This window comes from Rhinichthys klamathensis, unplaced genomic scaffold (genome assembly GCF_029890125.1).
Source record: "Rhinichthys klamathensis goyatoka isolate OS25496 unplaced genomic scaffold, OSU_Roscu_1.1 h1tg000181l_1, whole genome shotgun sequence".
In the NCBI taxonomy this organism is placed as follows: Eukaryota; Metazoa; Chordata; class Actinopteri; order Cypriniformes; family Leuciscidae; genus Rhinichthys; species Rhinichthys klamathensis.
In genome coordinates, this window is record NW_026606709.1 from 1321700 (window position 1) to 1336760 (window position 15061).

The window sequence follows — 15061 nt, forward strand, 5'->3', positions numbered from 1 at the left end:
AATGGTTTATTTTATGTAGATCTAGATTTAGATGTAATAATTCAATTTTATATTGGATTTTCTTAGTATAATATTTAAAGTCTGACTTTGAGACAATGGTACATCAACAAAATCTACACATTTGAAAAATAGCAACAAAAAATAAGAGAAAAAAAGCTACAATTTGTTAGTTTTAATAAAAGTCACCCTCTGAGACAAAGTGCTTGAAGTTGCAGGAACACCATTAATCTATTAGTGACACATTGGTGATTTGGCTAACACAAATCACATTAGCGATTTAGAAGTTTCATAATGCCTATGCAACCCCTGGATGAGTCAATTCATAAGAGGTCAGGACTGATCAACCGGATTACTTCAAAATCAAAACATTTTAAGATCAGCCCACGCAGAGAAACTCTGATGTTTATCTCAATGACTGAATACCCACAGTGATGTGGCCAAGATTTCTCAGTGAGACAACAGCATCCAGAGACAACCTAATCAAAAACAGCGCTCTGAAAATCATTTCCAACAGATGACGGGATCAAAGGGCAACGAACGATCAATATCGCTCTGCAAGATCCACTCAATTCATTTAAGTAAAGAACCATCTCCTTAAAAAAACAAGGCAGTTTATACATAAAGAAGGCTGCTCAGTGTATTGAATCAAACTACTTACTTTTCTATTTAGTAACCAGTCTTTCTAAAAAAGACTCTGTAACCTCAAACAAGGACAAGTCACTGAGACAAACAAGCAATCATTCCACACCCTCAGCTTTCCTTCATCGCATAATGGCCTTAACACGGTAAATAGGAGCGAGGGATTTACATGCTTGTTTTCGTACACGCTGAAAGAACACAAAAGATGTGCGCATCATTGAGACACTAAGAAGGTGAAAACACTTTGTCTCCTCACTGAGGTCTAAGCCAAAAAAGTTTACAGTGTTCTTTTCATTTCAGATCAAAGTAACATCAGGAATCTGTTTATAAGAGCTGGAAGAGAGCAAGACACGCAATAGAGAGCTAAACTGACACCAAATAATGCCATTTACTTTTGTCATGTACCCAGTAAACAAAGGAGGATCTTGTATTTGGCAGTTGTTTTTCAGCACTGTAGCTAACAAAAAACCACGCCAACAATGCTGAGCAAACAAAAAGAAATTGAAACCACAATGGAAAAAAGGACATGGGAATGTTCTTTGTCAAAACCGTTTACAGTATCACTATTCAATTTAACTTCCTGAGGTACAAAGTAAATTTACTCACATTTCTGTGACAGTCAAAGCATTTTTACAGAGCGTTCTCTCATGAACATAAGTTCACATCAATTCAAACAATTGCCTTGTTGAATAAACGTTTTCAAAATTTCCATTTTTAAATAGAACATTTAATTGTGCCAAAACTGACATTTCAAACCATCCGCATTATGCAACTACATGAAAACAATTGTTTTGAAAAATCTGAAGTAATTGTGACCCGGACTCGGTTCTTGGTCCAAGGTGCTAGGGTGTAATGGATGGTTTTTAGCATGTTGTTAAGCTGTTTCTGGGTGGTTACTTGATAGAAAAAAAACTGTAAATTCTAAGTATGAACAATTGCAATAGTGACACTTGCCTTAGCAAACACCACTAATTAAAAATAAATGTAAGTAATCATTAATAAATGTACATGTTTAATCAATGTTTAAGCCGAAGACCTATAAATATAAGATGTAATATAAGTCTCAGGTATCCCCAGTATGTGTCAGTTTGTATGTGTCATGTGAAGTTTCAACTCAAAATACCCCAAAGATCATTTATTATAGCATGCCCAAAACACCCCTTTTTTAATGGAATCAAAAAAATGCTGTTTTCGTGTGTCTATCTTTAAATGCAAAAGAGCTGCTTCTCCCCGCCCCCCTTTCCAGAAGAGGGCTGTGCCTTTACAAATCGTGCCTCAGATACTCCGGCAACAACAAAACAGGAGAAACAGCGCGGGGCCGTTTCCACACAGCTGCTTTTCCATTATTTCCGATGTTAAAATGCACTATACAGACTTTGCATTGTTGAGGCACACTTTTTAGAAGTTAAACTTTGAACTTTAGTGCTGCATTTTAAGAATGCTGTTTCCTGCACGAGAGACGAGACACTGTGAAGATTCGAGACACAAGCGCAATGGTCAAACACATAGTGAGTTTACATAGAAAAGCAATGGAAAAGTAGGGCAGTGGAATGGAAAAACGCGTTCGGTGTTCATTGATACAGCCGACAACGGATCATTTCGATTTATCGTGTAGTTGAGACATTCTTGTGTTTCCACTAGCTGCTCTAGTGAGGAGATAAACATGGTGGATGGTGTACAGCTCACTCAGGGGAGGATCTAAGCTAATAGGTTAGATTCTGTCACCAGTCTTGGGGCCACCAGTCTTGACGTCACAATGTGTAGAAAATGCGAACAACTCATTTTAATACACTGTTTATGATTTATGGGGAATATAAAAAAAGGAGGATTTTCACCATTATAGGGTGGTTGTGTACAAACACTGTCGACACACATTAATGTTCAAACACCATGTAAAAGTGAATGTAGCATATTAGGTCCCCTTTAAAGTAATTTCTGTTTATTTATTTCTCAGTGTCAGTGAAATAAGAAAATAAGGGATTATTCCTTTCCTTTGACTCCCTCTCCTTCTTTCTCTGCTCGACTCTCATGTCCTCAGGCCCTGCTTGTTTTCTGTGGAGCAGAATCTCCCCAACTAGATCATATAGCCATAGGCCAGTGTTTCTCAAACCATTGTCCATCTAAAATAGCCACAGGGTCTGCGTAAAAGTCCTGAATTTTAAACAAAAATATCACTGAAAACTATGGCAAGAGTCATAACATATATTATTCCAGAAAAGCTAACAGTGAAAGAACTATGCATACTTGCACTGGAGTTCTCTCGCAGTCGCCTGTGTGATGTGATTTGTGTTTGAAAAAACAGAGACACCTGAAGTTATGTCATTATGAAAGCAGCCAGTTAGACAGATATAAACTGTCTGGCAGATGGCTGAGACTGTGGAAGTGAAAGAGAAGATTGAAACTGAGAAATGCACAACTTGATTGAGAATTTACTCACAAGAGGCCTTAAAGGGTTAGTTCACCCAAAAATTAAAATTCTTTAAGGTATTTTTAATAAAATCTGAGAGCTTTCTGTCCCTCCACTGGCAGCTTCGCAACTACCATTTTGACACTTCAAAAAGTTCATAAAGAGATCGTAAAACTAATCCATATGAATTGAGCGGTTTAGTCCAAATTTTCTGAAGAGACTCGATCCCTTTATATGATGAACAGATTGAATTTAGGCTTTTATTCACATATAAGTGGTAGTTGCGTAGCTGTCAATGGAGGGACAGAAAGCTCTCAGATTTCATCAAAAAGATCCTCATTTGTGTTCCAAAGATGAACGAAAGTCTTACGGGATTGGAACGACATGAAGGTGAGTAATTAATGAAAGAATTTTTGAGTGAACTATCCCTTTAACCCTTCTTCAGAGGGATTTTTTAAATGGCGAAAAGCATGTTGATGGCCATGAACTACTCGCAAACTTTCAATATGACTATCTAATCCTCCGTTATCTTCAAATTCAAAAAAAAAAGCTTTATTGTCTATCCCCACAGGGGGGTAGAAAATTGTCTTTAGACAAGGGCTCAACAAACAGTACAATACAAAAGACAACCACACTATTTAAGACACGCCTCCCCCCTCCTCCCCTCCCCTCCCCTCCGCTCCCCTATTTCCTATTTAAAATATCAATGGCAGTCGGAATAAAAGTCTTCTTATACTTGGCCTTTTTCACCAAAGGTACTTTATATCGTCTACCAGATGGAAGTACATTAAATGAACTATGCAGGGGATGAGTAGAGTCTGTCACAATAACAGACGCTTTCCTTTTCACTGCCGCAGTGTAAAGATCAGACAGAGTTACTTGTTTCTCACCAATAATTTTACCAGCCATAATTACAATCCTTAACAGTCTATTTTTACTTTTGACAGAAAGAGAGTTAAACCAGGATACAATGTTGAAAGTAAGCACAGATTCGATAAGTGATTTATACACCACTATCAGAATGTCCTTTTCAACATTAAAACTCCTCAATTTCCTCAATAAACCTAGACGTTGATACGTCTTCTTAAAAACATTTTCTGAGTGCTTATCAAATTTAAACTGGGAGTCAATCTCTGTACCCAGGTATTTAAAAGATCCCACCTGCTCAAGTAGGTTTCAGTAGGTTTGTGCTTTTAACAGATATTGCAATGTGTTCTATCACTAAATGTTATATTGTGTCACATACGAAAGCGTTTCCCAACCTTTTCATTATGCTCAAGTACCCTTAATCTGCACCAATCAATGCCATTAACGCTGATTAGTTATCATAGCCTGCTAAATATTCCATTTGAAAGGTTTAACAAAGCAAAATGTAAGTCTTTCTAAGTACCCCTGATGTAAACACAGACCTGCTTGGTTAGCTCACATTAAACATCTAAATCTTACCTGATGGGCAAGGATGAAGATGTTGTGGCCAACATCTTTAGGTTTGATCTGATCTGATGTCTCTTGATAAATCTCACTCTCTTCTCCTTGAACGTAAGCCTCCTTCATCACATCAACCTGTTGATGTGACATCAGAACATTACTGCATTTATGGCACAGAACAGACATGTTTTGGCTGATAACAGATGATCTAAACCATATTTATTGATTGCACAACAGTTCGTTCAGGTACTAAGAATGCTGATATACAGTCTCATCCAACAGCAGCAATATTGTATGATACTGATTCGCTCACCAATTCATTGGGTCTCATCTTGTACAGGATCTTCTCCGCATTCTCACTGTCATGACGACTCTCCATGATGGCCAAGAGAAGTTTAGATGCATTGTTCTGATTGTTAATTGTAAAGAAAAGAGCCTTTTTAAAATAAATTACTGTGAAGTTAAGAATATTCACACATTTTTCTCCTGGTGCTAAAAGCGCAGATGTTTTTACATGGCAAATCAAAAATTTGCAATGCTTGTTATCTGTAAAATTGTATTATACATCAATTGCCTCCTTATTCAAACCACGTGATTAACTGCAAACAAACAAGTACCTTCAGCTCCAGTACAAGGTCAAGTCGGTTCTTTCCCAACGGATCAATTGGATTCACAATGAGCGCGATGATGATGTCAATGCCGTTTGACTCATGCCTTGCTATGCATGACTGTGGAGGAGGAAATACACAATCTATGATACCAAACGATTATTTATCAAGTCTTAGACATGTAGAAAAGACTTATTTTTGCATCTTTAATAAAGCTAGAAATAAATTAATTTTGGTACCAAATCTAACACTTGGACTCAATGTGGAAACGGATTTCTCTCCATTTTCCAATGAGGATGATGTTTCAATCAATACCTGGTTTTCATGGCAAGGACCCTGGCAGTACTCTGTGATGGTCTCAAGCGTCTGTATGACCAGGTCTACGTTCCTCTCATTAATGTAGAGCCCGAGCAGCCCCAGTCCTCCCGTTGTGCTGCCACAGATACAGTCAAGAAACTGCAACGTCTCACACACCAGGTTATAATTGGTTTTGTTGCTCTGATCTCGCAGAAAGTTCTGTATACAAGAGAACAGAAAGATTTGGACTAATAACTCAAGTCGAGTCCTGAGTGGCAGTAATTAGTATCTCAATTCAGTCAGACTCGTCCATAACTAGGTCAGGGGTCCCTTGAGATGTTTATCTGCACAACAAAAAAATGTTACTTTTCAAACGTCAAGGTGCTTTTTGTTCTCACAATGGAAAAGCACTAATTTAAAGCCCTATGATTTTTGACACTGTGAAGGCAGCGTCGCTGGTTTTCACTTCTAAGCACACTGGAATGGTTTTCAGTCAAACAAATTAAAGCTGAGAAAAATTGGACAAATAAAAATTATAAAAGATTTGCATCACCTACCTGCAAGTCCCTGTTATGATTCTCACAGAGCAGCTGAAGGAAGCGAAGGATGGGTTTCATGATGATGATGGCCTGGCTCATCTGGGTCTCCTCCACCACCTCCTCCACCCCGTCCACTCCCGACTCCATCTCGGGGTCCAAATCCCGGCGATAGATGCTGTAGGCCTTTGAGGTGACCGAGGAGGCATCTTTAAGCTGACCCCGCATCTCTTCTCTGAGGTGCAAGGAGTCTCGAACTTCATAAGACAAGAAAGAATGAACTTCAGATTATTAAATTGTTATGGAATCAGTGTTATTTTAGTAGTTTTTAAACAAAATTTAAGTGATTTTTATTAGTTTTATTACTTTTAGGTATTTTTAAAAATATATTTCTATTTAGCTTCCATTTAAATTGGTTTCAGTTGTATTTTTTAATCATTTTTGTAGATTATTTTGTTTCAGTTATTAGCCAAGGAAACATTTCTAACTTTCGTTTAGGTTTTTTAGGTTTAAGTTAAGTATTTCATTAAATATTTATATTTTATTTCAGCTGTATTTCAATAACTGAAAATTATTTTGAATAAATTTCGTTTTAGTTAACTATAACAACATTGTACAAGATGTAATATTAATGAACATTTGCAAAACATTATTCAAAAGTCAATTCAAATTTAAAATCTATCATCCATTGATAAAATATATTCATTAATATCACAATATCAAGCAATATACAGTATCACACAATCAAGAGCTGTGATTCGGTCATAAGCATAAAGCCACAGGCTTATATTTATTGGTATTACTTTTATAATATAGTTCAATAAACAGGTTGTTATAGAATATTTAACAAAAACTTAGAGACAATATTAAAAGGTATAACAATAATATTTTCAATAAAACCAGACACACTCTGATGAATCAGCAGAACTGAACAATTTGGTTAAGCAAATTAATCACTGTGAGTGATTCAATCCTGAGTGAATCAGTGTTTTCAAACAAATCGTTTGAGGAATTGACTTCTCTTGTTGACAGTCTCTTGTTGACCTAGTCCATAACAATGAATTTTAAGCCCCAAAACTAAAAGCAAATCTTTAAATGTAAAAACTTTACGTGCAAATGTGAATTGTTAAATTTAAGCTTAAACTGAAAACCCGATATTGATAGACTTAAGTGGTAAGAAACAGCCAACAATGTAAATACTGTATATATCTTCAATAAATGACAAGTTCTTGCACAATATATTGATTAAGTTCTCTTCAGCATGCTAGAGAATTGATATACCAATTCAAAGTCATCCATAGTAAGTCATAGGTACTCCTTTTGAAAGAAATTTTGTGTTGTTTTTGGATATACATTAAGGCACATTTGAATATTATTATTCAAAACTTAATTGCCATGTAACTGTCAACAACATTTCTCCTTATCAAACAATCATGTCTTGTGCACTACACTGTTTGACTAGGCGAATTTGACATCTTTCCTCTCTCGATGAGAAGTGTTAAATAAAACCCAGCTTTTTAACAGCAGGCCTTTGATAAAGTGCCAGCTACCCCTCACATGACCTCATGTGACAGGATATGGAGCACAGCAGTTGAAATGGGGACAGATACTATTCATATGCCTGATTGTCCCTTCATTTACGCTGCTTCAGGCTGCAACTGCAATCACATGATTAGCTATGCATTAAAGCACACTTGTTTGTGATAAACAGGCTATTCACAGGACCAATGACATACTTCTAGTTCAGACATAGCACATCATTTAGAGAGTCTAGGCCATTCTTTTTAGGTCTAAACATGATAAAGCAGAACACTGCAATTAGGACACATCTCTATTTTCAGCAAGAGACTAAAAGTGATTTCTAAAGGTTTATTTTTAGGCTTTTAGACATCACACCTGGTTTGTGGTCTTTTGGGGCCTTCCTTTGTTGGAAATACATTTCCATCAAGGCACCAGAGTTAGAAAAACAGCAAAAAAAATTATTTTCAGTTATTTTACTTCAACCCGAGAGAGAGAGAGCTTGATGTTTAAATGCAGCATCTTAATGAGTATATACAAAATATGTCCATAGCCCACAGCTGTTTAAAATAGGGATGCACCTATGAAATTTCTATGAAGTAGTAGATCTATAATTGTTTCCGGCTGCAATAGCCCTAATGTGCTGTAACATGGTGTGGTATAGCCATGCTGGGAAACACTGGGAAAACGACGTTAGCCTCTCATTCACTGATCTCCTCACATGCTCTGATAATAATAGCTTTGTAGGACTATAGATTATTTAAATAATTGGTCAAAAAAATGAATCTGTTAAATCTGATTCTGTTGCGTAGAACCGAATATAGAATAAGAAAATTATATTTTATATTAATATGTTTTCTGTCCAATTTTAGTGTTACTTTCAAAAAAAGTGCGGTGTATTTTTTTTTATTTAGTATCATTAAAAAGTATAATATTAATACAGCAAATTTAAAATCAGAAATAAATCCTTTTTAAAAACCATTTTCAGTTTTCAGCCAAGTGCACCCAGAATTTTCATTCAGACCATTTATCAACCTTGTATTGAAATAAATAAACCTGTTATCCATGGCAAATCTTTAGATATACTGTATTATCTCTGATCTCATTTACAGTATTTTAATATGAAGCATGAACTTCTGAAAACATACAAATAAACATTCCCGAGTCAATCTTAAAATGAAAATAGAAGAAAAAAAAGAAAAATATATATAATAAGAAAAAAAAGAAAAAAAATGTATAAATAAATAACTTGCTTGATTTCCTTAAAGCAAAATATTATTATACTGTTCTGTTGATTTTGGGGTAAAATACGACCCAACATTTCTTCATACTTTTCATCATATTCACCTTCCATGGTTTTTCTAATGAAAGAAAGTGGAAGTACACCTTTCTTATATCTGATTCCAGAGCCTTCTCCTTCCTCTTCTCTCTTCCTGCAGCTGAGCTCAAACATGTTGACTGACACACTAGAGCGGATCTCTTTCTGAGCCCGCTCCATCCGGTCATAGAAGACCTTGAAGAACTTCTCAGACTTCTTCTGCTTGTGCAGTTGAAGGTAGAAAGAGTTCTGCAGGGAGACATGAAGGAAATTACATCATCTGGATCTTGTGGATGCCATGTTGTGAATGTGTAACATTATATTTACATACCTGAATCTGTGTATTCCCTCCTCTCAGCAGTGCAATGCCCAGCAGAATGCTTTCCTCAAATATACGGTCATTCTTAGTGCTGACGATGAGGTCAATGACCAGCTCGGATGCTCCCACATTATCCAGTGAACACTGGATGTCTGCTACACTAGTGCCTGGCTTATCAGAGTCCTGACCGGGTGAGCCACCTATACACACATGTACACACAGAAACACATTGTTGAGTCAGGATGTATACGGTGAGCGGACAGTGCTTCTTCTAATGGTCATCTGTGTACCAGACCTCCAGAGGAAGAACTGCTCCCGCCGCTGTAATCCAGGGCTTTGATTTGGGGCCGCTGGTTGCCAAAGTAGTGTGCAAGGAGACTCTTCCTCAGTGTGGTACCCTGAGGAAACAACAGAGAAAGGCAGTTGAGTCATCCTAAAAATTTGGCATGTTACAAGTCTTAAGATTTTTCAGTCATGAAAATTATTCTAAATGTTCAAGAAACCCCATATATAGATAGACAGAAGTATCATTCTATAACTTGTATTATCAAATTATTAAAACTTTTAATAACTATTTTGGAGTGTGTTGCTTTTTCGACTCTCTGGTGTAAATTTCTGTCCAGCATCATGGGTAATGTAGTTTTTAACCAGAAATTCAACTGTTAAACACTATTATTAAAAAAAATTAGCTGAAATAATGCTGGCCGACGGCCTCGGCATAAGCAAATACCATGGATTGAAAACCTCGTAGCTCACAGTAGGTCTGTCTTTAAAGGTTTATAAGTTACCGTTTAAAATCAATTTGCCTATGGCAAAAATGAATGGAGTTTTTACTTCCGGAACCCAACTGTTGCACACTATTATTTTCAGGAAATGCACGGCTAAAGTATTTCCAGGCAGGTCTTGACCGCATTACATGCTCCTTTCACATCACCAAATTATTTCATTTATTTCTAAGGTCCTTGCAGCCTACAACAGCAAAAGAACCAAAACCCACAACGATACTGACCAAGCAAATAAATATAGTAAACAATAGAATAAAACAACAAATTATTTCCATGTTTTTGTCACAAAATAACAGACCTGTTCTTGAAGCAGATTAACTTACAGTTTCGCTACTAGTAGAGACGCTGCTGCCGAACACTATTGTAATTCACAAGCTTAATCTCTCTCTCTCTTTCCCTTTCTCTCTCTCTCTCTCTCTCTCTCTCTCTCTCTCTCTCTCTCTCTCTCTCTCTCTCTCTCTCTCTCTCTCTCTAATAATTGCATTAATAACTGCATTAGTCTGCTATCAGTGGCTGAAGCTTCCGTTACTAGCTTTAAAATTACATTTTGGATTTAGCAATGGAGGTGTGGGATTAGATGCGTAAGAAATTAGGGTAAGGCTTTTTAAGAACAAAAACCTGACAAATGTCTTGAAATACATCATCTGAACAATGTCTTGAGGTGTGGTGTAACTGTAGAATAAGCAAATAATTGACTAGTCCGTTGAATTATTTCTTACTAATAATAAGAAATGTTGAGCACCAAATCAGCATATTAGAAAGCTCTCTGAAGGATCATGTGACACTTAAAACTGGAGAAATGATGCTGAAAATTCATGAATTTAAATTTAAAAATGTATTCAAATAGAAAACAGTTATTTAAAGTTTTAAAAAATGGTTTGATCAAATAAACACAGCCGTGGAGCACATAAGAGACTTATTAGAGATAGAACTAAATGGATCTTAATCTGTACTGAACCCTGAACATTCCTTTAAGTATTTTTATTAATAAAAAAACATTTTTTGACAACCTACTACAAATATTCATAGCAAACTCAGTTTTTCTGAGAGTGTGAAGGAGGGAGTGCTTCATTTCCTGTCCGTTTTGATTCCATTCACACTTTCACGTGTTTTCCTCCCAACTGTGTTGGATAAAAACACACACTCACATGGGGGAACTTTTACATAACTAGTGTAAACTGTTGTAATTGCTGTAATTATGCCAGAAGTGTAGCGAAACCTCAGGGAGGCAGAGGGTAGACAGCGAGTGCTGAAGGTAGAGAGCAGACGGCTGCCTTGAAAATCTGTTTCCCAGTGGGAGAGAAACTGAACGTGTGAAAAAGACAGAGGGTGGGGGGGAGAGTGGCTGGCATAGAGACCAAGAGCAAGTGAGAGAGATAGATAGATCAACTCAGCGAGAGAGAGAGAGAGAGAGAGAGAGAGAGAGAGAGAGAGAGAGAGAGAGAGAGAGAGAGAGAGAGAGAGAGAGAGAGAGAGAGAGTTATGTAACACCTGGTGGCGGCTTGCTGAGAGATCACGAGGAAGACACGGCGGAAAGAGCGGGATGGTGGGTACTGATTGTCTCTCCCTTCCTTTAAATCCTGGCCGAATGCTTTTTATTTTCTTTGTATCCTTCCTGCCTGTCTCATTCTCTCGCTTTTATACATCTGGTTGGGAATGGTTGCAGCAATTTTTCTGTGTTTTTGAGTTTGGAGAGAGAAAGACTGTGTTCACATGGTCACTGTTTAATTAATTTAATTATCAACAGGTGTGACTCGGTGTGTCCTGATCATTCGACAGCTTGTAAGAGTGGAGTGGCTCAAATATAAATTGTATGAAAGTAGTATGAAATATCAAAGATGACCACTTTCATTACACCAGAAATTCATAATTTACATGACATTTCAGAAAGGAGTCCAAAAAAATAAAATAAAATAAATAAATAAATAAAACAATGAAATTATGAAAAGAAATAAAAATATTAAAGAACAAAAACAATAATATAAAAAATAAAAACAAATTAAATAAAACTAAAACAATTAAAAATATATATAAATTAAATAAAACAATTCAACAATAAAAAAAACAATGAAACAGTAAAATAAAACAACAAAAACAATGAAAAATGTAATAAATTATATATATATATATATATATATATATATACACACACTATATATATATATATATATAAATATAAATAAATAATAGTAATAATAAATAAATAAATATATATATTTCAGGTCATCAATATGTTAGTTTACTTTTAAATCATACAGTATTTCACTTTTCGGGATAATCTACTAAAGATATTGTGAACAAATTCTACACATTTTGTCGATTTAAATCCCAGAATGACAATGTCCCTCCCACAAACACCACCTGCAGCCAACTAGCTAACAGCAAATCATGGTTCTTGAATCCCCTGTGGGCACCAAGAAACAAGTAATGTGGCAGACAAGCCATGACATTTTACTCACTTCACCCTTCTACACTGTTGCACAGGAGGATAATGAAACCCAGGGTGGCTGTGTGGCCATGCATGTGCTGACACAAGACTGACAAACTGCCACAGAGAGAAGACACTTTTCTCTCTCACTCTGACAAGCACGTGCGGTTGCTGTTCCCACTCTCTCAGTAAACACCCATCAGCAGTCAGCACAGACTGTGTCTGCTTCAACTGTCTGGACAAACCATCACACACACACACACACACACATTCGGTTTCGCTATCTTTGTGGGGACTCTCCATAGGCGTAAAGATTTTTATACTGTACGAACTGTATATTCTATCCCCTAACGCTAACCCCATACCCATCACAGAAAATGCATTTGTACATTTCTGCATTTGTACATTTTCAAGAAAACATCATTTAGTATGTTTATTAATCCATTTCCCTTGTGAAGACACAGATGGATACACACACACACACAAACACACGCACACACACACACACACTATTTAAGCAATAGTTAATCCAAAAATTAAAGTTCTGTCATCATATATTCACCCCATATGTTGGTTTCAAACTTACTTTCTTCTGCAGAACACAAAATAATGTTGGTAACCAAACAGTTTTGGTGACAACTGACTTTGGTGAGACATTTCTCACAATATCTTCTTTTGTGTTTCACAGAAGAAACAAAGTCATACAGGTTTGGAAACGATGTGAGGATAACAATGTGAGAGTAAACGATGACAAAATTCCTGGGTGAATCATCCCTTTAGGTTTCAGACATAAGCCATAATTAACCATATATGTCAATGCAGGGCCTCTTCGTGTCATGTCCTGCTCCTGTTCACTGTAATTGGACATGCTTTCCTAGAAGCTGCTTTCTTTCCAACAAAATCAGCTGTAAGGGGGAGTTTAGAGTCTCCTGATGCTGCAGTCTTTCTTGCACTTCTGCAGAGGACTTGATAGGAAGACAGAGGAGGAAAGTGAGAGATGAAGGTAGCAGTGCCAGCCTGACTCATCCGTCTGCTGCTGCATGTAAAAAAAAACCCTGCGCAGGTGAAGTGAGAACAAGAGAGAGAGAGAGAGAGAGAGAGAGAGAGAGAGAGAGAGAGAGAGAGACAGAGAGCAAGAAAAAAAGGAAGATAGGGGATAGAGAAAGAAAGAGAGAGAGAGAGAGAGAGAGAGAGAGAATGAGGCTGAGGGAAAGATGGAGGGATAGATAAAGCAGTGGGGAGTAAGAAACAGACAGGCTGAATTTTTTTTAAATGTGCACGGGCACGCCACACTGCGGCTGGCTTGGCTAAGCCTGGGATGCTTCAGCAAGCTTAAAAAAAAAGCCCTCCGCTGCTGTCTTGCAGGTAACTGCGAACTTCGGATGGAGGGATCAAAAGAACGAGAGATAGAGAGAGAGAGAGGAAGAGGGAGAGAAAGAGAAAGGGAGCTATGTGCCTCACAGCACACCCAGGGTCATTCCACCTCCCATTACGACACATGGAGCTCTGCTCTAAACTTACAGCTGCCACACTTCCTTTTACAAGTTTTGGACATGTTAAAAAATGTATTTTACAGTATACAGTAAAAAATAATGATAACAAAATTATATATAAATAAATATTAAATTATATATATATATATGTATACACACACAATGTTGTATTAAGGGTCATGTGACACTGAAGACTGGTGAAAATTTAAAAATGTAAAAATATATTCAAATACTATATTCAAATAGAAAACTGTTTTCAACAATATTTGTATATTTCACATTATTACTGTTTTTACTAAATTTTTTTGATCAAATAAATGCAGCTTAATTTGCTGTTTAAGTATAATAATATAACATTTTTTAGAGGGTGCTAAAGTTATAATAAAAGTCTGTGGCAGGTGAGTTGTATTACAACCAAAAATTCCCTGCTAATTTAAGCCAAGGAAGTCATTTTATGTTTTAACCATTAAAGCAGTTCTGTAAACATCGCCCACAACACAAAAGGCCTTCAGAAAACTTCATTGGCACTGTAAAGTTAATAGACTGAAACCTTGCACTCTCAATTAAGGGCGGAAGGAGGACTATGACTTTGGATGGAACAGATTTATGGAAGAGAAAGAGTGAGAGAGAAAAATCCATACACCTAAAATCTCATCGGGCAGTCTAGACATGAACACCATGGCTACATCTTTTCAGAGTTAAGAACTGGTATAACAGAAACCGGGGAAGTGGGAAAGAATGAGTGAGAAAAAGATACTAGTTTTATGGTCCCTTTGCATCCTTTTTGAAGCTTGAAAGCTTTCAAGTATGCACATGAAAGTAGGGTCGGAAATTGACAAGGGCTTGAGACAAAAATGCCACTAAAATGAACAAAAAGCCCCCCAAATTCAAAATAAGGGGGTAAAAAAAAAAAAACAAAAAAAAAACTGCTATTTAAGTAAAATGTGAAAATGGATGAAGAGTGTCGACTGCAGCATTACATTTAGATCTGTTCACCTTGCATCAGATTTACTTTTGTGTTTTTGCATCATTGTGCACAGTTGTTACTGTTGAGCTTATGAATGCAAAGGCCAATCAGAGTCACCGCTGTTCAGTGGACATGCTCACTGGTTAAATTCTATTATCATAAACAACAAAGTCCAGATACAATAAATGTAACGTATGTATAACTCGAATTAGATGGATATTTATAAGTATATATATAGGTATATATAAATCATAAAGGTAAAAAATGCCCTAAGAAATCAATTCCAGGAAGCAAATGCTGCCCCTTTAATGGAAAAGT

The 15061-nt window shown here is 36.6% G+C and overlaps 1 protein-coding gene across 2 annotated transcripts in view; it reads right to left on the minus strand.

The window, feature by feature from the left end:
* itpr2 (inositol 1,4,5-trisphosphate receptor, type 2) overlaps positions 1-15061 on the minus strand; it is a 114782-nt gene that overhangs the window by 33440 nt on the left and 66281 nt on the right. For both annotated transcript variants that reach the window (XM_056261208.1, XM_056261209.1), the window contains 8 exons: positions 9366-9468; positions 9083-9270; positions 8820-9000; positions 5937-6172; positions 5398-5598; positions 5092-5202; positions 4788-4883; positions 4493-4609 (listed from right to left, as the gene is read on the minus strand). In XM_056261208.1, the coding sequence (XP_056117183.1) occupies positions 4493-4609; positions 4788-4883; positions 5092-5202; positions 5398-5598; positions 5937-6172; positions 8820-9000; positions 9083-9270; positions 9366-9468 (1233 nt within the window). The remainder of the gene's footprint in view (positions 1-4492; positions 4610-4787; positions 4884-5091; positions 5203-5397; positions 5599-5936; positions 6173-8819; positions 9001-9082; positions 9271-9365; positions 9469-15061) is intronic.